We start from the raw sequence: 26,263 nt of genomic DNA, 5'->3' as shown, positions 1-26,263 counted from the left end.
AGAAATTTTTTTAAAAAAATTGATAAATTTGATTAAATTAAAACCAAAAACACTAAGATTATTTGTATGATATTTGGTGATATCACCATAAACAAAGTTAAAATGCAACCAACACATTTAATGAAAATATTTGTATCATATATTACAGATAAAAGGCCAGTATACTAGTAGATAAATAACATAAAAATTTAGGGGAAGCCCCATATGGTGGCACACACCTGTAATCCCAGTGTCTCGAGAAGCTGAGACAAGAGGATTGCAAGTTCAAAGCCAGCTTTAGCAATTTATCAAGGCCCTAAGCAACTCAGCAAGACCCTGTCTCTAAATAAAATATAAAATAGGGCTGAGAATGTGGCTCAGTAGTTGAGTGCCCCAGAGTTCCATCCCTGGAACCAAAAAAAAGAAAGAAAAAATGAAGGGAAATTTTAAAAATCCAATAGAAAAATTGACAAAAGAACAGGAAATTCAAATAAATATGTATGAAAAAATAATATATATGAAAATGAAAAAAATTTCAACCTCATTTATAAGAGTAATGTCAATTTATTTTTTTTAATATTTATTTTTTAGTTATAGGTGGACACAATATCTTTATTTTATAATTTATGTGCCTCAAGCATGCTAGATGAGCACTTTACCTCTGAGCCCCAGCCCCAGCCCCAGAAATATCAATTTAAACTACACTAAATATCACTTCTCATCCATCACATTGGCAAATTTAAAAAATATGTAATAGTATACTCTGATGGTGAGGTGTTAGATAAACAAGCATCTTATACGTTGCTGGGATCATGAATTAGGACCACCCTTACAGGGGGGGAGATTTGGCAGTATTTAAGAAAGCTACACAAACATTTACCTTTTTAACTGGCAATCTCATTTCTACAAATTTATGCTGAAGATATACTTCCAACAATGAAAAGATAGATTGCACAAGTTTCATTATTGAAGCATTGTTTGCAATTGCAGAATATTTTAAACAACCTAAATGCTGTACATGTAAGAGAATTTAAATGAAATATGGTACAATTGCTGCTATGGTTTAGATATGAGGTATACCACTAACACTCACGTGTGAAACAATGCAAGAATTTTCAGAGGTGAAATGATCAGATTATGAGAGGTGTAACCTAATCGGTGGATTAATTCACTGATGGATTAACTGGGCAGTAAATGTAGGCAAGTAGGGTGTGTCTGGAGGAAGTAAGTCACTGGGGGTGTGACTTTGGGGTTTATATTTTGTCCCTGGTGAGTAGAGCTCTCTCTGCTTCCTGGTTGTCTTGTCCTGAGCTGCTTCCTCAAGTCACGCCCTTCCAACTTAATGTACAGTTCCACCTTAGGCCTAGAGCTACAGACTGAACAGCTGAAACAGTCAGCCAGCTACAGACTGAACAGCTGAAACTGTGAGCCAGAACAAACTTTTCCTCCTTTCAATTTTTCTTGTCAGGTGTTTTGGCCACAACGACGAAAAACTTACTAAAACAGTTGCACAATGGACCACTCTTAAGTTGTAAAGAATAAGGAAGTGGGCTAGGGGTATAACTCAGTGATACAGCTCCTGTGTGAGGTCCTGGGTTCTATCCCCTGTATGAGAGAGAGAGAGAGAGAGAGAGAGAGAGAGAGAGAGAGAGAGAGAATGAGAAAGACCTGTATGAAATGGTATGAATTGGTATGATGATCCAGAATTTATTTTGATGTTTATTTATTTTTGGGGGGGATTCTCTTGAGTTTTTAATATGTATTCTGTATACATGCAATTTTGATGTTTAAAAAATGGAAAATATTACCTACTACATTGTTGTGTAAGAAAAAAGAAAAATAAGAAAATACACATATATCCACTTATTTGAGTAAAAAAAGAAATACAAGCAAAATAAGCTATATACTGAGATATGATACCTATAGGGAATGTCAGGAAATGGATGAAAAGCAAAGGAAATAGGGGTGAGAGAAAAACTTTTCTGAATATAACTTTTTTGTACAGTCTAGATTTTGTAATCATGTTAGTGTTTTACATATTCAAAAAAAAAAGAGAAATAAAATCAACAAGAAAAGGGAAGATTTTGATACATAAAAAGCCCAAATGAATCAAACTACTTATCAAATGAATAACATAACCATACTGAAGGATCATTAGGGAAAGAACCCAAGTAATATTTGAACATAAGATTAGGACTCAATGCCCTCAGGTTACAAAACAACCCTAAACAAATAGCAAACTATAATCAGAAACCTTTCTTTTCACAGCAGCATAAATTAGTACTTCTGAACTACTTCATGCACATTTTAGGACTGAGCAAATAGGAAAATATCCTGTGAAAAAATGGTTGCCAGTTTTCTCATTCTCCGAGAAGAAAGCTGTAAATATGAAAGGAAGGGCAAAATAAATCCTACACATAGAATATCTATGAATAGCTTCATAGATAATATTAAAATAAATGGAGATGTAGAAAGGTGTGTATGTGACTAAAATATTCAACAAGAACTTTTTAGAGGAGGAAAAGTTTATTTGGGACTCATAGCTTCGAGGTTTAGTCCATAGTCAGCCAACTCCATTACTCTGGGCCCAAAGTGAGCTACAAAATCATGAAGGAAGGACATGGCAGAGGAAAGCTGTTCCACTCATGGTGGCCAGGAAGCAGGGAGAGCTAGAAGAAGGGGCATAGAGAAGATGAACTCTTCCAGGGCATGCCTCTAGGGACCTACCTCCTCCAGCCATGACCCATCTGCTTATCTCCCAGTTAGTCCATTCAAACTAGGATGGATTGCTTATGTTACACCCCTCACAATCCAACAATTTCACCCCTGAATGTTCCTTCGTTAACACAGGAGCGTTTGGGGAAGTCCTCAGATCCAAACCATAACAATGGACGTGTGTGTAGACTGGCCGTGTAATGCTACCTCCTCTATTTCATTCCATCAGTGTATTTTTCTGCTTCTATTCCTACTGCACTCCTTTTATGAATTATCTTTGATGTTTTTGTTTCATTATTCCATGATATTTTACCATTTATCAATTTTCATAAAAAGTCTGGTTAAGAATCTGATTTAAGGGCTGGGGTTGTGGCTCAGATGTAGAGCGCTTGCCTAGCACGTGTGAGGCCCTGGGTTTGATCCTCAGCACCACATAAAAATAAACAAATAAAATAAAGGTATTGTGTCCAACTACAACACACAAAAAATATTAAAAATAATCTGATCTTAAAATAGATTAATATAATGACTAATACAGGCAAACTGACAAAATTGACATCTTTTTTCAGGTAATCTCCACACATTTCTTGGCTTTATTTTTTGCCATTTTATATTTTCAGTGCTATTATAAATAGTATTTTAGTTTCAATTTTCAAATATTTGATGCTAGTATATAAAAGTATATTTGTACATAAGAGGAAAGTTTTTCACTTACATGCTATCTTGACCAAATGAGTGGAGTTTGATAGTAATCCTTGCTACGTGTAAGGGGGCGGGGAGGAGAAGTGGAAGAAGGAAAAGAAGGGGATGAAGGAGAAGGAGGAGGAGGAAGAGGGAGAAAATACTGTATTGTACACCCATGCTAAATTCACTCATTAGTTCTAGGAGCTTTTTCTGTAGGTTCCATGAGATTTTTAAACTCAATCACATCATCTGCAAGTAAAGGTAGTTTATTCCTTTCATTTCAATCTATATGAGTTTTTCTTACCTTATTGCATTGACTAGAGCTTCTATTACATTGCCAAGTAGAAGTGGTGGGAATGGACACACTGAGTTTCTGATCTTAGGGGAAAACATTCAGTTTTTCAACACTAAATGCTTTTTTTTTTTTTTTTTTTTGGTAGATATCCTCTACTGGTCTGAGAAATTTTCATGCACTCCTGATTTCCTGAGAATTTTTATGAGAGAATGCTGAATTTTGTCAAATGCATCTATTGAGACAAACACATGGTTTTTCAGTATGTTTAATTATATCAATTGATTTTTTCAAATGGTAAACCAATCTTGAAATCCTGGGACAAAATCCACTTAGTCATGATAATATCCCTTTTGTGGATTTTTAAATTTGATTTGCTAGGATTTTGTTAAGAAATTTTGCATGTTTATAAAAGATATTAGTTTGCACTTTTCTTCAAAGGTCTTTGTTATCAAAATAATACTTTCTTCATAGAGTAATTTCAGGGGGTGGATTTTGTGTAGTTTTTTCATAGCATTCACTTGCTGTCTTTTTAATAACTGTAGAATTTGTAGTAATATCACCTCTCTCATTCCCAATATTGGTAATTTGTGTTGCTCTTCTCAAAGAACCAGATTTTAGTTTCATTGATTTTCTGTATTATTTTACCTCATTGATTTCCTGCTTTGATTTTCATTACCTCTTCTCTTTAATTTGCTTTCTCTTTCATTTGATCTTTTTCTGGTGTCTTAAAATGGAAGTAGAGGCTACTGATTGGAGTTTTTCTCTTCTGGTATAGTTTAATGGTATACCCTGGCATACTTTTCTATAAATGCTGTGATGGTTGCATTCCTCAAATTTTGCTGTTGATTTTTGTTCTGGTTTTGTGATGGTTGGTTAGAAGCAGCCACAAGACAGAGGAGACGTTCAGGTAAACAAAAATTTATTATATTCAGAAGTCCTAGAAACCAGTGGCATGTAACATCATGAGCCACATAGGGAAGATACATGGTGGCCAGTCTGTAGAAACTGGAGTAAGAGGAAAGTCCAAGAGTTTTTGTTAGAGTTTTCTTGGGAAAGACAAGATATTTCAGGGTAAACATTTTACAATTGGCTAGTATGAATAATTTTGTTGGGCTCTAAACTACAGTGGTGGTCCCTAGGTGTCTGGCACCTGGCACTAGTATGACTAAGAGGAATATTGCTTCCTGAAGTGTGTGGATCAGACAGAAGTGTGGCTCTGCTAATGTCTGGCCTGCTATGGCTAGGTCTTCACTATCTCAAAGTAAGATGTCAACACATAAAATACAGAAAAAAATATAAACAATACAGTTTTCATTTTCACTCAATTCAAAATATTAATTTCCTGTTTTGATTCTTTCTTTAGAACTGTATTATTTTCCTTATTAGGGGTTTCCAGAAAAACAGAACCAATGGAGTACATACAGAAAGACATTTATAATGAGGAACTGGCTCATGTGATTACGGAGGCTGAGAAGTCCCCACAATCCACCATCTGCAAGCAGAAAAGCCAGTGGGTAGTTGCATTCCACGTCTGAAGGATCAAAAACAAAGAGAACAAATTATGTGAAGTCCCAGTAGGAGTGTGAAGGCCCAATGCCAGGAAGCTGATAATGGAAGCCCCAGCCAAGCCAAGAGGCAACTCCATCCTTCCTCTCTTTCTGATTTGTTGAATCATGCCCATCAACATTGGCAGGGAGATCTTCTCTATTTACTCTGTCAATTCAAATGCTGATCTCTTCTAAAAACACCCTCACAGACACACCAAGAAATAATGTTCTACCAGACATCTGGTCACCCCTTAGCCTAGTGAACACATAAAATTAACCATCACATTTTCCAAATATTTAGGGGGTTCCCGGAGATGATTCTTTATTTTTAATTGGATTCCACTGTGGTCACAGAACATAACTTGTATGACTTAAATCCTTTTAAATTTATTGGGACTTATAAATGGTCTGAAATTGATTCTATCTTTTCAAATGGTCTGGGTCATTGAAAAAATTCTTATTCTTCTATTATTGGTGGAGTATTCTACAATGTTCAAATCTTTAAAATATTTACTGATTTTGGTCTACTTATTCTAGCAATCTAAAAACTCCTAGAACTAACAAGTGAATTTAGCATGGTTGCAGAATATGGTATTGAGAAATAAAAAATCAACTGTTTCTATATTAGCAACAAACATTTGGAAATTTAGAGAATATAAAGGAGCTTGTGCCAGATGTGGTGGCACATACCTGTAATCTCAGGGGCTCAGGAGGCCAAGGCAGGAGGATCGTGAGTTCAAAGCCAGGCTCAGCAACTGGCAAGGCGCTAAATAACTCAGTAAGACCCTGTCTCTAAATAAAAATACAAAATAGGGCCGAGGATGTGGCTCAGTGGCTGAGTGCTCTTGAGTTCAATCCCTGGTACCCCCCACCAAAAGGAGCTTGTTCCATAGTAGATGAATAAAAACAAATTAGGACTTGGTAAACTATTTTGAAAGGATTACTGAAAGGGGGGACCATTTCATAGGGACTTATGTCTGTCTAAAGAGTTAGGCAAAATGGATTTACTTATAGGGAGGAAGAAACAAGTTGAAAGAGGGTTAGAGTCAGGCATGGTTGTACAAGCCTGTAGGCAGAAAGTTTGAAGCCAGCCTCAAAGACTTAGCAAGATCTTATCTCAAATTTTTAAAAAGGGATGTAGCTCAGTGATAGAATGGCCCTTGTTTTGATTCCCAGTACCACAAAAATAAAAAATAAAAGGGTGACAGGTAATTAGGGTGACAAACTGGGTGGCACTGTCAGATCACATAATGATTTATTCTGAAGTCAAGTCTATTTTCAGGAGGCAGAAGGTGGGTCAAAATTCGGGGGTTTGAGGAAAGAAGAGAATCTCCACCAAAATTTGGTTTTGATCTAATTAATCAGTGGGGGAAGACAAGAACTTTTATCATCTATGAAGCCAAGAACGGGAAATCAGAAGGCCTGTGTCTAGCCTTATCTCAAGGTAAAAAAAGGGGGATGCCTGTGAGTCTTACATACAAGGAAGGGTGATTCTTTGCAGTAAGTTTTTTTCCAGAATTAAGGGGAGCAATTGGGCTGGGGTTGTGGCTCAGTTGGTAGAGTGCTTGTCTCATATGTGTGGAGCACTGGGTTGGATCCTCAGCACCACACAAATAAATAAAATAAATTAAAAAAAGAAATTGTGTCTATCTACAATTAAAAAAAAAAAAAAAAAAACAGCAATTCCTTTAAATGTTCCTCCTTTGTTTGTGTGGTGCAGGGGATTGAACCCAGGGCATGTACATGCTAGACAAGTGCTCTATACTAAGCTACACCCCCATCCCTACTTTCAAGGATCAGAGGGCTCAGGTAAAAATCATCATCATAAGTCAAGAAGTCAGCAGTCAAGAAATCCATGAGCACAAGAACAAGAAATGGGAAAATACAGAATGTATGTGGTAATGTTTTGAATATTTCAAGTACAAGGCATGACAGACGAGATTGAAGATAATGGGTTTTAATCAAGTTTGAACATCTAGTTGCCAGCACACCAGGGCTGCCAGGCAAGCCCATAGGGCTCGGCATGCCTGCCTGTACACAGAACTGTGTCTAGCTGCCCATGGCCTTCTCTCCTTGCATGTGGGGGCTACTGCCATCTCCTGGGATTCGCACGGACAGTCCTACCTGCCTGGCAACACCAATGCCTGACCTGACTCTGAGAATGTGCTTGTTTCCAAAGATCAGCTCCTGAAGTGGAATGTGGAGAAGGCAGCCCTAGCTTCAAAGTCCCCTAATGTCAGACACTGTCTCCTCCCTGGGCAGGGCCTGTGGCTGCTTTACAGAGCACAGTTTAGGTGTGCTGGCGCTGGTAACATAAAAATGGAATGCTGCTGCTGCTGTGGCTGAGCTGCAGGGCCTCCACAGTCACTCTGGAGGCTTTATTTGGTGCAGGCTTCAAAACTTCCCAGGTGTGAACACTATTTACTGTTAGAACAGCTTCCTCCTCAGAATACAAGTTTTCACCTTGTGCATGCCTACCCTACCTTCCACAAAACAATTGTGCTCTGCCTTTCTTGTCCTCAACACATTTTCTTTAACACCAGGAACAAGACAGAAAAGCTCAACAGCTCCTTGATGGAGCCTGGTCATGTAGATAAAGTCCATGCCTGTGACAAGGCATAAAAACACTTCTTCAACAAAGAGGATGAATTGTTCCATTTTGTTTGTTTAGCTGAGCATCAAGATAAACATCTTTTAAACAGTACAAATTTTTTTTAATATTTATTTTTTTTAGTTGTATTTGAACACAATATCTCTATTGTATTTATTTATGTGGTGCTGAGGACTGAACCCAGGGCCTCTCACGTGTGAGGCGAGTACTCTACCACTGAGCCACAACCCCAGCCCCCAGTACAAATTTTTATATACAGGAATGACCCACTCCCAAACAAGTTTGGGGAAAAAAAAAAAAAAAAAATCAAAAAATAATCTTGCTTTCTTTTTTAAAACCTGGGTGTCACATGAAGGCAGAACCAAACCTCTGTGTTGATTTTCTTCAATATGGTTAGCAGATACTGAGTTTAGATCAGTTTGGCTAGTGCTACAGTAAAGTACATAGACATGGAGAGAAGATGTTACACTGAAAAATCCCTTTCCAAAGCTGGGACCAAGCACCCAGTCTTCAACCAAGTAACCTGGGTAGGTATCATTTCCGAAAGCGCTTGAAAAGCGGGTGCACGTGCTTAGTGGAAGCTTTGCTTCGGGATGAGTGGTACTCCATGTACACGGTGTCATCAGCCCCGGACATAGAGCTCATGGTGCCAAAGCGCCGGGATGCCTGCGAGGCAGAGGAGAACCCAAGCTTCAGTTATTCTCCAAGAGAAAAGACTCATTTAATAAATTTATAATCAAATTCAATATATTTTATTATTTTTAAACAATGTTTACTGGTCACTGTGTCTCAGGCATTGTTCTGAGCATTTTACATGTATGACCTCATGTAGTCCTTATAATCATTATAAACTCATTTTACAGAAAAGGAAATGGAGGCCTAGAGATTGAGTAACTTGTCTAAGATCACACAGCTCCTAAGGAAATGGGACTTGAACACAGACAATCAGGCTTGAGACTCTTTCTTAATTAGAATGCTACACTGCTTTCCTTAATGACAACTTCAACAGTTTCATTATTTTAAATTTCGCTGAGATTTCACAAAAAACTTTGAATCAAGGAAAAAGCCAAAAGCCCTGGGATTGACTCATGGCCCCACCTTTCACTGGGAGACGTCAGGCAAGTACTGAAAGTCCATGCCTCAATGAACACATCTGTAAAATGGAGATAACCACATCTGCCCTGACGGATGAGGTATAAACAGAAATCACAGAGGTCAGGGGCTTGGCCCAGAGCCCAGCACATCATTGAATCCATGTTACAGGGGAAATATGCAGCCAAGCACTGACTTCAAGGTTAGGGCCTCACCTTAGGGCCAGTGAGAACCACAGAGACCCAGGCTTTCCTGGGTCTCAGTGTAAGCTGCAAACCTCTGGCAGGAGGACGTCTTAAGCTGAAGGAAGGGCAGCACCAGCTCAGATGAGAGGTGCTTCCTTCTTACCTTGTTACAGCCACTCGTCACCTTTTGGCTTTAATACTAATTGAATTTCAACAGCATCTGACTCAATTGCCCTTCTCTCCTTAAAAAGGCCTAAACAATTCTCCATGACAATGCTCTCATTAATCACACCACATTACACTTACCTGGGAACGAAGCAGGCACTCAGTAAATTTAAAAGAACTCTAAATTTTTCAAAATACATGTTGAAGCTACCATACAAACTGATCCTCAGACCCATCTCCCAGAGTAGAAGGCTCAGCTCTATCACTAAGGAGGAAACCAAAAGCAAGCTGACTTGCCCAAGACCAACAACAGGCACTGTCCTGTCACTGCCACCTCACCCTCTGCCCCCACAGACTGAGAGGCAGAGTCTGGAGTCACCTGTTCACCTTCCTGGACTCTAACACCAATATACTAACAAATGCTCCTGCCAGACTGTTAAATGAACAAGCCAAGAGATGAATCACAGCCACTGAGAGTTCAGCCATGTTGGACAACATATATTCAGGAAGGGATGTGCACCACAAGATTAATCGGAGTTGTTTCTATTATTCTCTTCTCCAAGGTTTTTTTTTTTTTCCTCCCAAGTTTGTCTCCAACCCCCGCAGCCCCTGCCCCCAAGAATGTGTGCATATGTAAGTGGCCATACTCCAGCCTCACCCACTGGCTCACCTGGCTGGACTTGGAGCCAAACTCTCCTGCCACTACCTCCTCCTCCGCATCCAGGTCAGTGGCCGCCAGGACTTTCTGTAGGAGCTGCTGTTGCTCCTCCTTTGTGGAAAATGCCAACTCTTCTTCCTCCATGCCAGCAAGCTTTGTGATCACCTGCAAATTCAAAAGTAGATGCGTCCCTTTCAGTTATCTTCCCCTTGGCACCACTCAGCCTTCTCCCAAGTCCACTTCTTGTCGCTTCCTTCCCATAGACACAGCCGGCCAGGTGGCCAATGGAGAGGCTCCTCTCTGGTGTTCTAGAGACCAGCTTCAGAGCTGCCTGTAATAGCTACATTAATGACTCCAAGACAGAGATGAAGGAATTACAGAGGAATCTCTGCTCCCAGTGCAGAACATTTAATAATCCCACACAGAAGATCAACAGGAACCCTAGTAACTGTAGTCCCTCAGTAGTCTTCCCATATTGAATCAGGTAAGGAAGGGAAACCAACTAAAGTTGTGCCCTTTGACAAGGATCCTCCACCCTGCTATGCTTGGCACCCAGGGCTTCCAGCAGGAAAGCGCTTAATAATTTCAGGAACTGAGAATTTATTGGAAAGATATTCTCTAAAAAAACAAGATGACAGTATGATGGAAACTGGGTTTTCACATCTATAGGGATAACTTACTATGAGACTTACCTAAACCTGCAGAAAGCCTGGGCTGATTACGTAAAGGTAACCCCTTACCTCCCCTCAACCCACACACACACTCCAATTCTCTGCATAATGTAAAAGGAAAACTTCTAGAAATAAGGATTTGAGTCCTTTAGGTGGCCAGACATCCAGACTACAATCAGTGGGACACATCTGCCCTGGCACGATGGCTCAAGGTCACACAACCCAGGGAACTCTTACTGGCTACTCTGGACAAAGGTAAGTTGGCCAACATAGACATCATGTGTACATGTACCTGCCAGGCTAGCCTTTCAAAGAACTCAGAGTTTTCTTTCTGAGTTGGCATTCCTGTTACCCTGAGGTGCTGCAAGGACCAAGAATTATGAGTGCTACTATCAGCATGGATGAGGGGTTGGGTCACAATGCAAATCTTCTAAAAAATTAGGATCAAAACCCAAGGTGTCCTGTCCTCTAGTCAAGCCTAAGAGGTCTGAAAAGTGTCATTGCCCCTGGTTAAAAGAGAAGCCAGACAATCTTGTCCTCTAAGGCTAAACATGGGAACTCTCCAACACACTAAGAGACACGACTGAAGGCCGGGGGTACAGCTTAGTGATACAGGACATGCTTGGCATGCATGAGGATCTGGGTTTCATCCTTAGCACCAAGAGGAAGAAAAAAGACAACTGAAAATGTATTCAGAAAGGGGGCTATGGTGTTTTGCAAAACAAGAACCTAAGAAACGTGTGTTTTAGCAATGTTCCTGCAGTAGACCACAAGGGGAATTTTTTTTCCCTGCTTCCAGAACCCTCCACCCCCACCCCCAAATAAAACCCTTTGGGACACTAAATCCTAACACAAACTTACAAGTTATGTCAATGGGAAAGAAAGCAAATTACCCCAGCCAATGAAAATTAGCCAAAGCTTTAGTAATTCCCAAGTTATTTAAAGACCCAGTTTATGATACAGATGGTTCCAATATCTGGGAAGATGCTGGGGCTTATCAGCTGAGAAAATAAAGCCAATCCTAGACAACGGGAGCGGCACCAGTCTGAGAAAGGAACCCTAAGAGGCTCACTCTTGTACAGGGCTGGCCACAGCGCCTAGGCACCTCACTGTGGACAAGCTACCACATTTCCCATATTTCCCGCCAACATCGGAATGCTGTCTCCAGTAGTTTGTGCAGAGACAAAGGAGTCTGAGGCAAAGCCTCTAATACCCTAAGGCTCTCTGCCTACCTGAGGTCTGTCTCAGGCTGTGCCCCCACTTCTCCTGGAGGCCAGAATACCAGAAAGGCTTTGGTCATGGTCTAGCCAGAGACCTAGTGGATACATACCTTAAAACTATAACCTTGATCTACCAAGAATCTCTGTCGCTTGGTAGAGTAAGCCATTTCTTGTGTGTCCTGGGATACCAGTGAGTAGAAGAAGGCATTGTACTCCTCTGCAACCATCCCTGCAGGGAGAAGGTGAGAGAAAGTAGGGAAGAAGAATGTTAGAATGCCAGGAGCTTTAAGTCCCAGGCTTGGAAGCAAGCACCACAGTGAGAAACTTCTACAGGCAAGGCAGAAAAACTCAGACTTTTCCCCATGGGACTTCATCAAAATTAAAGCCTTTTGTGCCTCTATTGAGCACTATAAGAAACTAAAAAAGAATCCACAAATACCTGCAAAGCACATATCTGATAGGGTACTTGCATCTAAAATATATCAAGAACTACCACAACTCAGTAAGACAGATAAGCCAACTATAAAATGGTCAAAGGATCTGAACAGACATTTCTCTAAAGACAATACACAAATGGCCAAGGAACAGGGAAATGCAAATCAAAACCACAATGAGAGGACTGAGGTTGTGGCTCAGTGGTAGAGCACTCGCCTAGCACATACGAGGCACTGGGTTCAATCAGCACATGAGAGGCACTGGGTTCAATCCTCAGCACCATATTAAAAAATAAATAAATAAAAAAAAGGTATTATGTCCAAATACAACTAAAAAAATTATTTAAAAAAAAAAACACAATGAGAGCCAGGCGTGGTAGCACATTCCCTGTAATCCCAGCAGCTTGGGAGGGCTGAGGCAAGAGGATCATAAGTTCAAAGCCAGCCTCAGCAAAAAGCAAGGTGCTAAGGAACTCAGTGAGACCCTGTCTCTAAATAAAATATAAAATAGAGCTGGGGATATAGCTCAGTGGTCAAGTGCCTCTGAATTCAATCCCCAGTACCAAAAACAAAAGCACAGTGAGATGTCATCTCGTCTCCACCAGGATGGTAGAATCAGACAGATAATCACAACTGTTGTCAAGGATATGAAGAAAATGGAGCTTTCATGCACTATATAGTGGTGCTTTGGAAAAAGTTCCTCAAAATGTTAAACACAGTGTTATTACCACATGATCCAGCAATTTCTACTAAGTATATATCCAAGAGAACTGAAAACATCCATACAAAAATTTGTATGTGAATTTCACAGTAGCACTAAGAACCAAATATCAGAAATCACCCAAATGTCCATCAACAGATAAATAAAATATGGTATGTTCATAAGTGGAATATTAATTGGCAACAAAAAGAGAATGAATACTGATACATATGGGTAATCCTTTTTTTAAATATTTTTTTTCATTGTCAATGGACCTTTATTTTATTTTTTACTTATATGTGGTGCTGAGAATCGAACCCAGTGCCTCACACATGCTAGGCAAGCACTCTGCCACTGAGCTACAACCCCAGCCCCTGAGTAATCCTTTTGAAAACATTACGCTAAGTGAAAGAAGCGAGTCACAGAGGGCCCCAGTGTGATCTTTTAATGAAACATCCAGAATAGGAATATAGAGACAAAAGTAGATTAGTGGTTGCCTAGGGCTGAGGGATTGGGAGCAAGGGAAATGAGGAATGACTGGTAACAGATAAGGGCTTCTTTTTTGGGGGTGAAGAGAATATTCTAAGTGTATGTTGTGGTATGGCTGCACAACTTTGTGAATATGCTAAAAAAATCACTGAACTGTTTACTTTAAGAGCATCACAGGTGCTTACACCCCTGATTAAAAACAAGCCAACAAAACAGCAGTTCAGAGAGAAAACCTCTAACCAGGGACAATGAGCACAGAAATCAGGACAGAAAATACTAAGGCCTGAAAGACCTGATTCTTCAGGAAAATCTGAACATTTCTGCTTCACAATTCAAATATCAGGAGGTTAAGAATCTGTATACTGCCTTTGAATTCAATGGTTTCTCTTAGAAGAGCTGACATCCAGGAAAGAGTATACTCCCTAGGCCTCTGGGGTTGGGTGCTAGGATCCCCCACTATTCCAAAGGGCTAGATATCTGTGCCAAAATATTTTGACTGAGAAAATACAATTCTAATCAAATTCAAAGGTGTTTTCAAATTAGCTTTGCTTTTTTTGTATGTGAGAGAAAGAATAAGGAATGAGTTATTTTCACATTTGCTAACAGACTATATTCAGTTAATAAAAGTTTATCAAGCAGCCTACTGTATTCTGTTTTATAGGCTCATTCCGACAACAGTCCAGCAAGACAGCACAATCACCCCCACTTTGGATGGAAAAACCAAGGTTCAGAGGGGCTAATAATGTACGTAAGGTCACACAGCTAATCTGGAGCTCAGTCCATGCTACTTTGACTATCTGCCTTGCTTTCATTTATTATGTAACAACCAGCTGCCTTAAACATTCTTAAATACAATATAATTTCAACTTATGTCCACTAATCTTTCATTTTCAAATATCCTAGTAGTTCAGGTGCTTCCTGGTTTGATAAGAAAGTTCCCTGAGGACAGGGCCTATTTCCTTGTCTCAGGATGTGCCTGGTCCCAGTAGGAAAGAGGCAGCCACATCTCAGCAACATCCGTCCCTGCCATGCCCATGGCTCAGGTCTGGGCCCTTCTGCTGCAGTCAATACACACAGGAAGCCCGCTCACTAAGACAGCTTAGCTGAGAGCACACTCATGTGAACTGTAGGCCACTGTTATGCAAAACACCCCCATGTTCACTCCCATGGTATGAAAAGCGAGGACCTTGCTTTGGGACTGCCTCTCTTCAGGGTCTTTCTGGTCCTGGGACAAAGATTGAGGCACTGAACACATTTGTGGTTCATCCCTCCCTTCCTTAACCAAAGTGGTTCCAGAGGAGACTCTTCTCCACCCACAGCAGAGGAGGAAAAGCTGCTGTTACCTTTTTTGGCTCGAAGCACCCGTCCTAGCCTCTGGGCCTCCTGCCGCCTGGAGCCACCATGGGATGAGATCTGAATGAGGACATTGGCTTCTGGAAGATCAAATGATGTGTCACCTACCTATAGAAATGAAGCAGCTGTAAGCTTAGGAAGGTTTTTACATCACACACACACACACACACACACACAATCAACTAGTTCAGAATTTTAAATTTTACTTATTTATCTTTGTATGCTGGGAATGGAGCCCAGGGCCTTGGGCTTGTTAAGCTGTGTTCTACCACTGAGTCACATCCCTAGCCCTGGCTTATAATTTAAATCTGCTCTGTAAATCATTTAAAAAAAAACACTCTCCTCTCCATACAAAGTCCTTCTGATACAGAGAAAAGTGAAGTGGTGGACCCCACCCTGAAGGGTCTGCCTCTCTAGGACCTTGTAGGTTCTAACAGCACCAAAAAATTACTGCGGCTCAGCAAGGCTCACAGTGCTGCATGCAAAGATAACACAGACTCACATCAATTTTCTTCAGAGAGGTGAAGTACTTTACTGAGGTCATGCAACTCCTATAAAGAGGAGCTAGTACCCAAATCAATTTTCTTGTTTCTGTGGCTATAGAAATAGGTCAAAATCATCTGATAATCACTGAGACCAGCAGCAGCACCTATGAGACAATGTGGCCTGGGCCGCTGCCCAGCAAAGGATTCTAATTATGGGCAGGATGTCCAACTTGGGAAGTTGACCACCAAAGGGCCACAGGCAGGGTCTAATGCTCACTTTCCTATCTATGATCACCCTACAGAGAAAATGCACTTCTGGGCTTTAGGTCTGTCTTCATCTGAATGACTTCTAAACCATTAGACCACAGCTTCTAATAGTAGGAAAGAACTTTAGTTCCTTTCCTAGGAAATACAATCTAAAATTCCTACATCCCAAGAAGAGGTAGGAAGAATCTCAGCTAAGTGAAGAGCCTTTATAGATAACACATGAAAATCCTAATGATCCCAGACCCTGGGCACGTAGGAATAAAAATGTACAAGGGAATATCTTTTGATAAACATGAACTGACTGTCCAGGAAAGAGTATACTCCCTAGGCCTCTGGGATTGGGTGCTAGGATCCCCCACTATTCCATGTGCCACACAAACCTTGGATATAAAGATGGTGTTGATTTTGGGGTTGTGCTTGAAATTCTGAAGAATTTGCATCCTTTCTCCCTGGGATGTAGGCCCATAGATATAGGGTCTAAAGAAGAACACAGATGTGTTAGAAAAATCACAGAATCATACTTCAGTTATCCTGAGAACACAGCAGATGGAAAAAATAAGCTTAAGCAAGGTCTTCTCTGAGAGGAAGCCCTAGGTCATGTCCACTGGGATATGAGAAGATCCATGACAACAACTAGCTACAGACCCACCCCTGCCAGCCTCCCCCAAGAGCCCCAGCCCATCCCCCTCTGCTTCTAGGCCCAGGCCCACCACCCTCTTCAAGATTCCCTTTTTGACTTATTTATTTCCTACTATAGTTTTTCCTCCTCTAACATCTGTCACTCTAGGTAAGGATAAGCTTCGATTTCATGAAGCCTAAGAGAAGCAGCAAAGAAACAATTCTACATCCAAACAAAGGCTGAATACAACATTCTCCAATGTCACAAACAACCTTCAAGAAATGAGCAGAAAGTAAAAAAGGGCCTTTCAACCTTTTCCCCACTGCACTCACAGAATACCAAATTTAAAAGTTTCTCTTTAGTTTCTAGCTCCTTGCTCAAGGGCACAAGCCTCTGGGAACCTCACTGGTCATTGCCTATGGCACCTAGGATGGTCATATCCTTGTCTTTTATATGGGAATGTGCTGGTAGTCAGTTTCCATAGCTTCCCCCAAACCCTAACAACAGTAATGATGATGATAATAAGCACAAAGAAGACAGGAATAAAGATCCAGGGCCTACTTATGTCAAGCACTGAGCTAGTACTACTTAAAAAAATAAAAATAACTCACTCATCATTGCCAATATCCATCAGAATTAAAAAGGTTAAGGTTCATGTTCCTCAATCTACACAAAAGGTTCAGGGCCAGAGCTGGGTGAGATGGTGCATATCTATAATCCCAGAAGCTAAGGAGGCTGACGCAGGAGAACTGAAAGTTCAAAGCCAGCCTTAGCAACTTAGTGAGGCATGAAGCAATTTAGCAAGACCCTGTCTCTAAATAAAATACAAAAAAGGGCTGGGGTTGTGGTTCAGTTGTTGAGTGCCCTGGGTTCATTCCCTGGTATCAAAAAGAAAAGAAATGAAAAAACAGGAGCCCAAGGGAATGGAGCCCAGATGTGGCTATCTCATGGCCAGGCCCAATGGTGTCCAGGACAGTGCCTGGTAAGGACACAGGATGCACTGTTTTTGCAACTCTGTGCAGTGCTACTCAATACCCAACAATACACTACAAGATGATCTCAGATGTACCTGAGAACAAACCCCTCAGCCACACAGAGGCTGGGCAGAACCTGGGTCAGCTGCACACCCAGGCTGACTACCACAGGATAACCTAGACATAAGCTGCCTCACCTGACACAGAGAGTATCAAGGTACCACACAATCCATCATTTTCTGTGTGTCATGGAAAAAAGCTTGGGAAGCCACAAACCTGTCTTGCTGAAAGTGGTGGCACAAGCATGTAGTTCTAGCGACCTACCCATGGGGATGAGGCAGGAGGACTGCAAGTTTGAGGCCAGCTTCGGCAACTTAGTGAGACCCTGTCTCAGAATAAAAAGGACTGGAGATGTAGCTCAGTGCTCCTGGGTTCAATCCCCAGCACCCCTCAAAATAAATAAATAAATTTAAAATAATTTTTAAAAAAAGAAGTTTGTCTCCTGACACCCAGATTTTTAGGGGGTTCTTTTACTATTCCTCCACCACCAGGTAAAAACTTCTCACACAATGGTGAGTTCCTCAGTATCTGAAGGTTTCCCCCATACAGGAACTGGAACACCTAAAGGGTAACCACCCTCCAGGAAAAGAACCAAACATTTGGAGAACCCTTCTGAGATGCCAGGCATTAGAATTCCCTGTGGTAGCTCCAAGTGACCAAGAAATAAAAGGAGGATCAGAGAGGTGAAGTACTTTACTGAGGTCATGCAACTCCTATAAAGAGGAGCTAGTACCAAATCAAAGTGTGTCTCCACAGATGATACTCCACATTATCTCACACTGCATATACCCTCAACAGTGTCTCCTGCAACTGTGTGGTGACCCCATTCCTTTCTTTAAAGCTGGAAGAACCCCCTTTACCACCACTGGACACATCAGGTTTGTCCATCGTAAGTTAAGAATGAATTCGCAGAATCATTTCAAAATCAAGAAAACAGGACAAACAAAGAACGTTTTGACTTTTTTTTTTTTTTTTTTTTGGTAGCAGGCCATTAAACCCAGGGGCACTTAACCATTAAGTCACCCCCCAGCCCCTTTTTTTGGTGGTGGTGGTGGGGTAATAAGGATTGAACTCAGGGGCACTTGACCACTAAGCCACATCCCCAGCCCTATTTGGTTTCTTATTTATAGACAGGTCTCACTGAGTTGCTTAGTGCCTCACCAGTTGCTAAGGCTGGCTTTGAACTCTGTGATCCTCCTGTCTCAGCCTCCCGAGCGACTGGGATTATAGGTGTATACCACTGTGCCTGACCCCTTTCTACATTTAAAAGCCAGATATTAAAAAAATTTTAAAAAAGAGTTATTAGCAAAATTTGTAATTATTCCATTACACATGAGAGAGCCACAGTTGGCTACTTCTCCCTCTGTCAGGCTGGTTTAGCACTGTCAGCACCAGCTCCAGGCAAACTAACATCTCTGCCCACAGGCTCAAATGGCTGCAGTCACAAGCAAGCCTTGGGTGTTTCAAAGTAGGTGTGGGGAGGCCACTTGAGGAAGTCTGAGGGGGGTAGAGGAATATACTTATTAAATATGACATAGTAAACAGAAGCACTGTCCTGCTGCTCCTCTTGAACTGACACTAATTTGACAGTAAAGGGCTAAAAGGACAAAAACCTACAACAAGAACAGAAGAAATAACAGCAGATGAGAGCAGTAGGTAACATCTTGGAAGCTGAAAAGCAGACGGATGCTGGTACCGTGACTGAGCTAACAGATTAGGGAAAGCAGAAGCTGGGCTGGCAGGAGGGAAAGTCAACAGAGAACAAGCCAATTTTCTGTGCAAAACACAGAAGAGTTCAAGAACTGGTGCCCACTTGTGCTGGAAGGCGAGGTGGCAAGCAGGATGGCAGACAGCAGGCCTGGGAGTATGGATAAGGAGCAGAGACTCAGCCCCACAGCAGGCTTCAGACGAAGCCTTCCTTTCCAGGATCTGAAAAAGGAAGGTTTATACTCAGGACATCAGCAGAGTTGAGGGCAAAAGCGAGACAGAAACTGAAGCATGAAGGTTAAAGCATCTCCTCAAGGCTAAGACTTCACAACCCCATTTCCTCTGTTCCCACACACTGGTACCCAGGGGATGGAAAATTTCCTTCCAGAGAAAAGATTAGACCCCAAGAAAGACCTAGAGATACTGACTTATATCTTATCAATCTCTGGATAAAACAGCCAGGTGCCTGCCTGATCATTCTGTAGGAAGGTCCATATCCACTAAGACATACAGAATGGCTTGTCACCTTTTTAGTGACTGACTCTCAAATAAGAAAATGCAGCCACAGATTACAAAACTCTGAAAAAAGAAGTTAAAAGAATCAAAGCAAAAAAGAGAGACAGTGCAAGAAAACAGAAGGAAGCTTCAAAAGCTTTCATAGCCCGAAATAAGAAGACATTATACTCAAGCAACAAGAAAAAAAGAAAAAAAAAAAGTTATTAGCAAAATTTTTAATTCTCATTCCATTACACATGAGAGAGTCACAGTTGGATACCTCTGTTATTAAAAGTTATTAATAGGGCTGGGGATGTGGCTCAAGTGGTGGCGCACTCGCCTGGCATGCACGGGGCGCTGGGTTCGATCCTCAGCACCACATAAAAATAAAATACAGATGTTGTGTCCACCGAAAACTAAAAAAAAAAAAAAAATTCTCTTTTTAAAAAAAAAGTTATTAATAAAGAACTCTTGTGGGCTGGGGTTATGGCTCAGAGGTAGAGCGCTCGCCTAGCATGCGTGAGGCACTGGGTTCTATCCTCTGCGCTACATAAAAATAAAATAAAGATATTGTGTCCACCTACAACTAAAAAATAAATACTTGGAAAAAAAAAAAAAAAAGAGAACTCTTGTTACCAAACACAGTAGTGCACAATTATAATACCAGTGACTCAGAAGACTGTGGCGAGTCTCTGCAACTTAGCAAGACACTACCTCAAAATAAAAAATAAAAAGGACTAGGGATATAGGACCCTGGGTTCAATCCCCAGTACAAACAAACAAACAAAAAAACCTCTCAGAAATTAACAAAAGTTCCAATAGATGTGTTAGAAGACAAAGGGATAAAAATACGAGGAAAAAGATATGAAAATGGGTGAAGTGGTTCAGAAGATCTAACATCTGACCAATAGGGATTCTAAAAACAGAAAACAAAGAGATGATGATTAGCAAAGAAAAGGAGAAAAAACTCTCAGAACTGAAGGACACAAGTTTCCATACTGAAAGGGCCTAATGAATGTCCATTACAATGAAAGAAAAAATACTGAACTAGGCATAGAAATTTTGAAATTTAAAAAGAGAAAAAAAGAGAGGGAAAGATCATCCTATCTAATAGAAGAAGGAAACACAAATACCACAACAGACTGCAAACAGAGGAACTAGATGGTACCAGACTCCTGAGCAGCCACACTAGAAGCTTCAATGTAAATAAATACCAAGGACCAGCCAAACTACTGAAGGAGTTGAGTAAAGTCATATACAAGCACTCTAAGTCTTAAAAACCTCAAGAATCTAATGGAGCATTTGCTCCAACAAAATAAGTGACTAAGAAAAAGGAGACCTGAGACTAGGACATAGAGGTTCAACACAATTAAAAAGGTGAGGCCCAGAGTTATGTCCAAGGGAAGCCCAAGATGACAGCTGCTGGTATCCCTAGTCCTAGGTAACAAGCAAGCCAGAACAGAGGCGGAAGAGGAATAATGAATCTGACCAGGTAAAGAGAAAAACCAGAACTTAGAGATTACCTGACACTATTGAGAGGGAGCTTCTGGTTATATGAAAAGTCTGGAGAAGAGTAAGTAATCAAGTGTATGGAAAACTACACAAAAGCAACAACTAAACAAATAAAACATAATCATAGTACATTTACATATCTCCATCTGAACAATACTTATACAGTCAAAATGACACAGCACTGAATTTTAATTTAATCCCAAACTTGTGCCATTACCGTATTGGGAGCATGGTAGGAGAGAAAACAAAGAGGTGGGGTAGAAAGTGGTGTTTATAAAAAAACTACACCCTCAACTCCTGTAGTAGGAAGGTAGTAGGCAATTCCTGCCATTGATAATCCAGAAACTGCTGCATAAACTACTTAGAAATAAGAAGGGAAATGAAGGGAAAAAAATAAAGATTCAAAGTGGCTGCCTTCAGAGAACAAGGCAGAAACAGAGGTACAGAGAAATATTTTTTCATAATAATCTAAATGTTAACTTGGATAAAAATAAATACCTTTTCTAAATCTAGAAAAAGTACAATTTTAGAAACTTGAGAAAAATCTTAATTTTTCTATGCCTATTTTCCAATCCATATAATAATACCTCATATGGATGAGGTGAGGATTGAATCATACATAGATACAGGACTCCTAGCACACAGCTTTATAGGAAGAAACTGGTCTATATTCGTTCTTCTCTATCCACCACTACAAAAAAATAAGGACCTGTCTCCAAAGAGAACCTCGTCCTTTTGTGGCTGGAAGAAACACAGGCCTCCTCTTTCTTACTTGGCAGGAATTTTGCCATGGCAAGGATGTTAAGTGTAGGTGTTTGTTGTGATTTGGTGAGGATGTTCAGGGAGCAGTTCCCAAAAAGTTCTGGTTCAGATACTAATCCACACCTAGAATGCTGACCCAGCCCATCCTGCCTTCCTTCTTTGCCCCTGAACCATACAGTCTGGCCTTAACTTCCACCTACAGTGCTCACTTGGCCTGAAACTCCAGACACCAATTCCCATGCACACTTGGAGCCTAGATCTGAGATAGTGCCCACCCAGCACTGCACAACTCTGTGGCCCCTATTCTCTGAGGTCAGGGTAAACATGCTCCACCTTCCTATATGTTCTAACCTCCAACTCTGACCACCTGCTTCTCTGTCTTGCCTGGCTCCTGGGACCAGGGGCAGAGAACCAGACCTACAGATCCCAAGAAATAGGCACCTTTGCTCCTCTCAGTGGGGAAGATAAACTGGTCTGGAAGAAACTCCAAGGTTTCAATTCTTACTTGTTCAGTCGAATGGCATATTCCTTCAAGGCAAACACGTTGTCAGCAAAGACAATAATCTTGTCGTTCCTCCTTTCATGAAACTTGATCAGAAACTGGCAAGCTCTGAACTTGTTGGGGTTCATGGTGTACAGCAAGATTCGTTTCTTAGTTTTGATTGCCACATATTCCCGGTAAAACTCAGGAGACATTGGGCACCAAACCTAGATGCAATAAGAAAAAGAGTCGGGCTGGGGATGTGGCTCTAGTGGTAATGCGCTTGCCTGGCATGCGCGGGGCGCTGGGTTCGATCCTCAGCACCACATAAAAATAATAAAGATGTTGTGTCCACTGAAAACAAAAAAATAAATATTAAAAAATTCTCTCTCAAAAAAAGAAAAAGGGTCATTTTGCAAGTTTAGACATCACATGATTGGAGACTCTGAAGCTCCTTTCATGTAGCAGAATTAGCTTTAAAATTCTTCAAAACAAAGCCAATGGTTATGAATTTTATCTCAAAACAGCAGTCCTCCCTTATGGTGGTTTTGGTTACTCATGGTCAATGGGAGACTGAAAATATTAAATGGAAAATTTCAGAAATAAACAATCCAGAAACTTTAACTTGCACACTGGTTCTGAGAAGCATAGTGAAATCTCACATGGACCTGTTCTACTCTGCCTAGGATGTGAATATCCTTTCCCCAGCCTATCCACACTGTGTAACTACCTGTTTGTTAATCATCTGGTAGACATTTCAGTTATCAGATTGACTGTCCCAATATCTCAGTGTTTGTGTAAGTAATCCTTATTTTACTTAATAATGGCCTAAAGCACAAAAGTAGTGATGCTAACAATTTGGATGTGTCAAAGAGAAGCATGTAAAAAAGGTAAAAGTTCTCAATTTACTGGGAAAGAAAAAAAAATCACATGCTGATGTTTCTAAGAGCTGTGTTAAGTTCAAACCTTTTATCTGTGAAATTGTAAAGGCGAAGAAATTATTGTTGGTTTTGCTGTTACACCTTACACACTGTAAAATTTTCTGCCACAGTACATTAAGTGCTTAGCAAAGATGGAAAATGCATGAGGTTACAGGATTTGGTACTATATGAGGTTTCTGGCATCCACTGGGGGTCTTAGAAAAAATCTCCCAGGGATAAGGGGGAACTACTGTATAGCTATAAATATATTCACAAAATTAAACAAAATCTAATACATAATGTTAAACTGGCACACTCTCATGTCATGGTATCAGGGGCTTTCATTAATCCTTGTGCCTGCACCCTAAATCTCACTCAAAACTCCATAGCTGGCAAGTTCAGAGGCTGATAAAAAATAATACTAATTTCAAATTCATGTGTTTGACAGAATAAGAAATAAAGCTCCCACAGCCAGTGCCACTTCTATACAATCATGACAGACCAATTCTTTATGATGCCAGCCCTGCAGAATTAGTGGACAACATTATTAGCCAAACACCAAGTGGAGCTCAAATTCCACAGGTGCTGCTGATTTCCCTCTGGGCCACATCCTACCTGTGACTCTATGAGTTTCTATTTTTTATAGCCAATGCAGTTCTTTTTCACAGTGTAATCTTTAAAATTCTACATTTCACAAATCATGAAACACAAATGGCTCATGATATGTCATTAGTAAAGAGGAAAATATAAATTCAAACCATAAAGGGATACCACTTCACACTTAACTGGTTAGCAAAAATCAAAAGAAAAAAATCACTATTCGGTGTTAAAGGAGATGTGAAGTATCAATCACTACTGATTACTGCAACACCCACTTTGGGAAACAGCTGAGCATATTATGGTTTGGATCTGATCTCATGTGTTGAGGGCTTGGTCCCCAGTACAGCAATATTCAGAGGTGGAGCTTTGGGGAAGTGATTGAATTATGAGGACTCTGACCTTATCAGTGGATTGATTAATCTACTCATTACTTAAGTGTAGGTACTGGTGGAAACTATAAGCAAGAAACAATTTATTAGGAAAAATAAAGCCAATGGTTGTCAATGGAGGAGCATGGTTGGAGGAAGTAGGTCACTGGGGACGTGTCCTTTTTTCTCTCCTTGTCTCTCTCCTCCTATTCTCTCTTTATCTCTGTCTCTGTCTTCTTCCAGGTACCAAGATTTTATTAGCTTCCTTCTACCATATCCTTCTGCCATGTTCTTCCTCAACTTAGGTCTACAACAATGGAACTGGTTGATCATGGACTTAAACTTCTGAAACTATGAACCAAAATAAATCTTTCTCCTTCAAGTTGTGTCTGGTATCTGGTCTCGGCAAGGAAAAGCTGACTAACACAATAATATACTGAACATTCAGAAACTTTCAGCCCAGAACATTCCTTCAAAGTATGTCGTTCAGGAAGGGGTCCACTATAAGGTCATAGTCCACACTGTGAATAGAGAAATTCTTACAGAGGGCACTAGGAAATATCCAAAAAAAAAAAAAAAAGCAGCAACATTGTCAAATGGCAAAAAAAAATCTAACCTCCAAATTTATAGACAGAAAATAATCCAATGGTTGCCCAGCACTGGGAGTAGGAGTTAGAGATACACTCCAAAAAGACACAAGGGGATTTTGTGAGGTGTTGGGATTTTTCTTAAAGTGGATTGTGAGGATAGGTACACAGCTCTTTACATTACTAACATCATAGAATTGTACACTAACAATGTATGAATTTTACTGGTGTATAAATTAAAACCCAAAAAAGCTGATAAAAGAACAACTTAGCAACTCAAATATCTATCCATGTTAAAAAAAAAAAAACTTTTTTTTATTGCTGTGTAGTATTCTGTTATATATCAAACTGTGGTATATCTGTATAATGGAATACTATACAGTGATTCAAAGGAATGAACTACAGATATGTGCACCATCAAAAAGGAATAAAGAATCATGTGAAGAATAAAAATGCTGAGAAAGACAAAAGTCACAGAGAAACATAATAACCCAATTCCACTGACATAATTTTTTAAATTAAATCAGGCAAACATATATTGAGGGAAATATATGTAGAAGGTAAAGTAATAAACGAAAGCAAGACAATAACAAATACAAGCTTCATGATAGAGGTCGGCACTGACAGATAGAAAGGAAATGAAAGTGGGAGGAACAGAAGGCCTTGAAGGTCCCAGCACCTGTTCTTAGATGGTGGCGATTCCATAGACACAACTAAAGGGTGAGGATTTTTTCAACACAGCAAGAATCTTCACAGGTTACTCACAGGAGACCACTTCTCACACTTTCAGGACAGAGACCACCCTACTCTACCACTGAGCGACAGTCATTTTAAAGTACCAGAAAGGGGTTTTTGGGTTGTTGTTCCTTCTAAAAATATTTAGCTTTGAACATGAATTTTTAACACATACCTATGCAAGTATTCATTAGAGAAAAATATTGGGAAAATGTGCTTTTAGAAATAAAAAATTATTAAGGCCACAATCTGTCTTCTTGGGGTTTTGACATTGGGAGTGGCCTTGATGGACCCCTCAGGGAAAAGGTAGGCAGAACACTTTAGGGACTCAGTCAGAAAAGGAGGATGCTCATGGAGTATAGACCCAGTGGCCTGCATTAGTATCCTGACTTTACCAATTACTGACCATGTGACTCAGGACAAGGGATCCTGCTGCATTCATTTGTGAAATGGGTTAACATGCCCACCCCACAGGGTGAATGAGGGTATGGGAATAGGTAGCAGCAGTTTAGCCCAAGTCCTGACCTATGTATCTGCCATGAGGAATCAACCTGATCATGTCCCCCTGCCCACAAAAGGGGTCCTTCCCTCAGACACCCACCCAACCAGGCCCAGCTACCTCAGCACACTGGACTTTGGCGATGTAGCCATTGTTCTGCAGCTCCATCCAGTTGGCTTCATAGAGCTTGGGCCCAATCAGAAAATTTAAGTCCACAATTTTGTCATCTTCCCGGACAAGGGTTGCAGTCAAACCCAGCTTACAGTGGGCCTGCACGATGGTGAGCACCCTTCGGAACATCTTAGCTGGGGGAACAAGGAAAACATTCACACGATCACTTTCTAAACTGCTTAATTACCACATGCAGCTTTATGATGACTTAGCACCAGCCTTT

General features: G+C 40.5%; 1 protein-coding gene across 4 annotated transcripts in view; it reads right to left on the bottom strand.

Annotated features, from left to right (window-relative positions):
• Positions 1-4,575: 4,575 nt before the first annotated feature.
• Positions 4,576-26,263, bottom strand: part of Ercc3 (ERCC excision repair 3, TFIIH core complex helicase subunit) — a 30,516-nt gene continuing 8,828 nt past the window's right edge. For all 4 annotated transcript variants that reach the window (XM_071619263.1, XM_027936836.2, XM_027936835.2 and 1 more), the window contains exons 9-15: positions 25,990-26,174; positions 22,185-22,387; positions 15,931-16,027; positions 14,789-14,906; positions 11,933-12,051; positions 9,944-10,096; positions 4,576-8,497 (exon numbers count right to left, since the gene is read on the bottom strand). In XM_071619263.1, coding sequence (XP_071475364.1) covers positions 8,366-8,497; positions 9,944-10,096; positions 11,933-12,051; positions 14,789-14,906; positions 15,931-16,027; positions 22,185-22,387; positions 25,990-26,174 — 1,007 coding nt within the window. In that variant the 3' untranslated portion in view covers positions 4,576-8,365. The remainder of the gene's footprint in view (positions 8,498-9,943; positions 10,097-11,932; positions 12,052-14,788; positions 14,907-15,930; positions 16,028-22,184; positions 22,388-25,989; positions 26,175-26,263) is intronic.

This window comes from Marmota flaviventris, chromosome 11 (assembly GCF_047511675.1).
Source record: "Marmota flaviventris isolate mMarFla1 chromosome 11, mMarFla1.hap1, whole genome shotgun sequence".
Lineage (NCBI taxonomy): Eukaryota > Metazoa > Chordata > Mammalia > Rodentia > Sciuridae > Marmota > Marmota flaviventris.
Note: the sequence above shows the minus strand (reverse complement) of the source record. Positions and strands in the feature narration are given on the sequence as shown.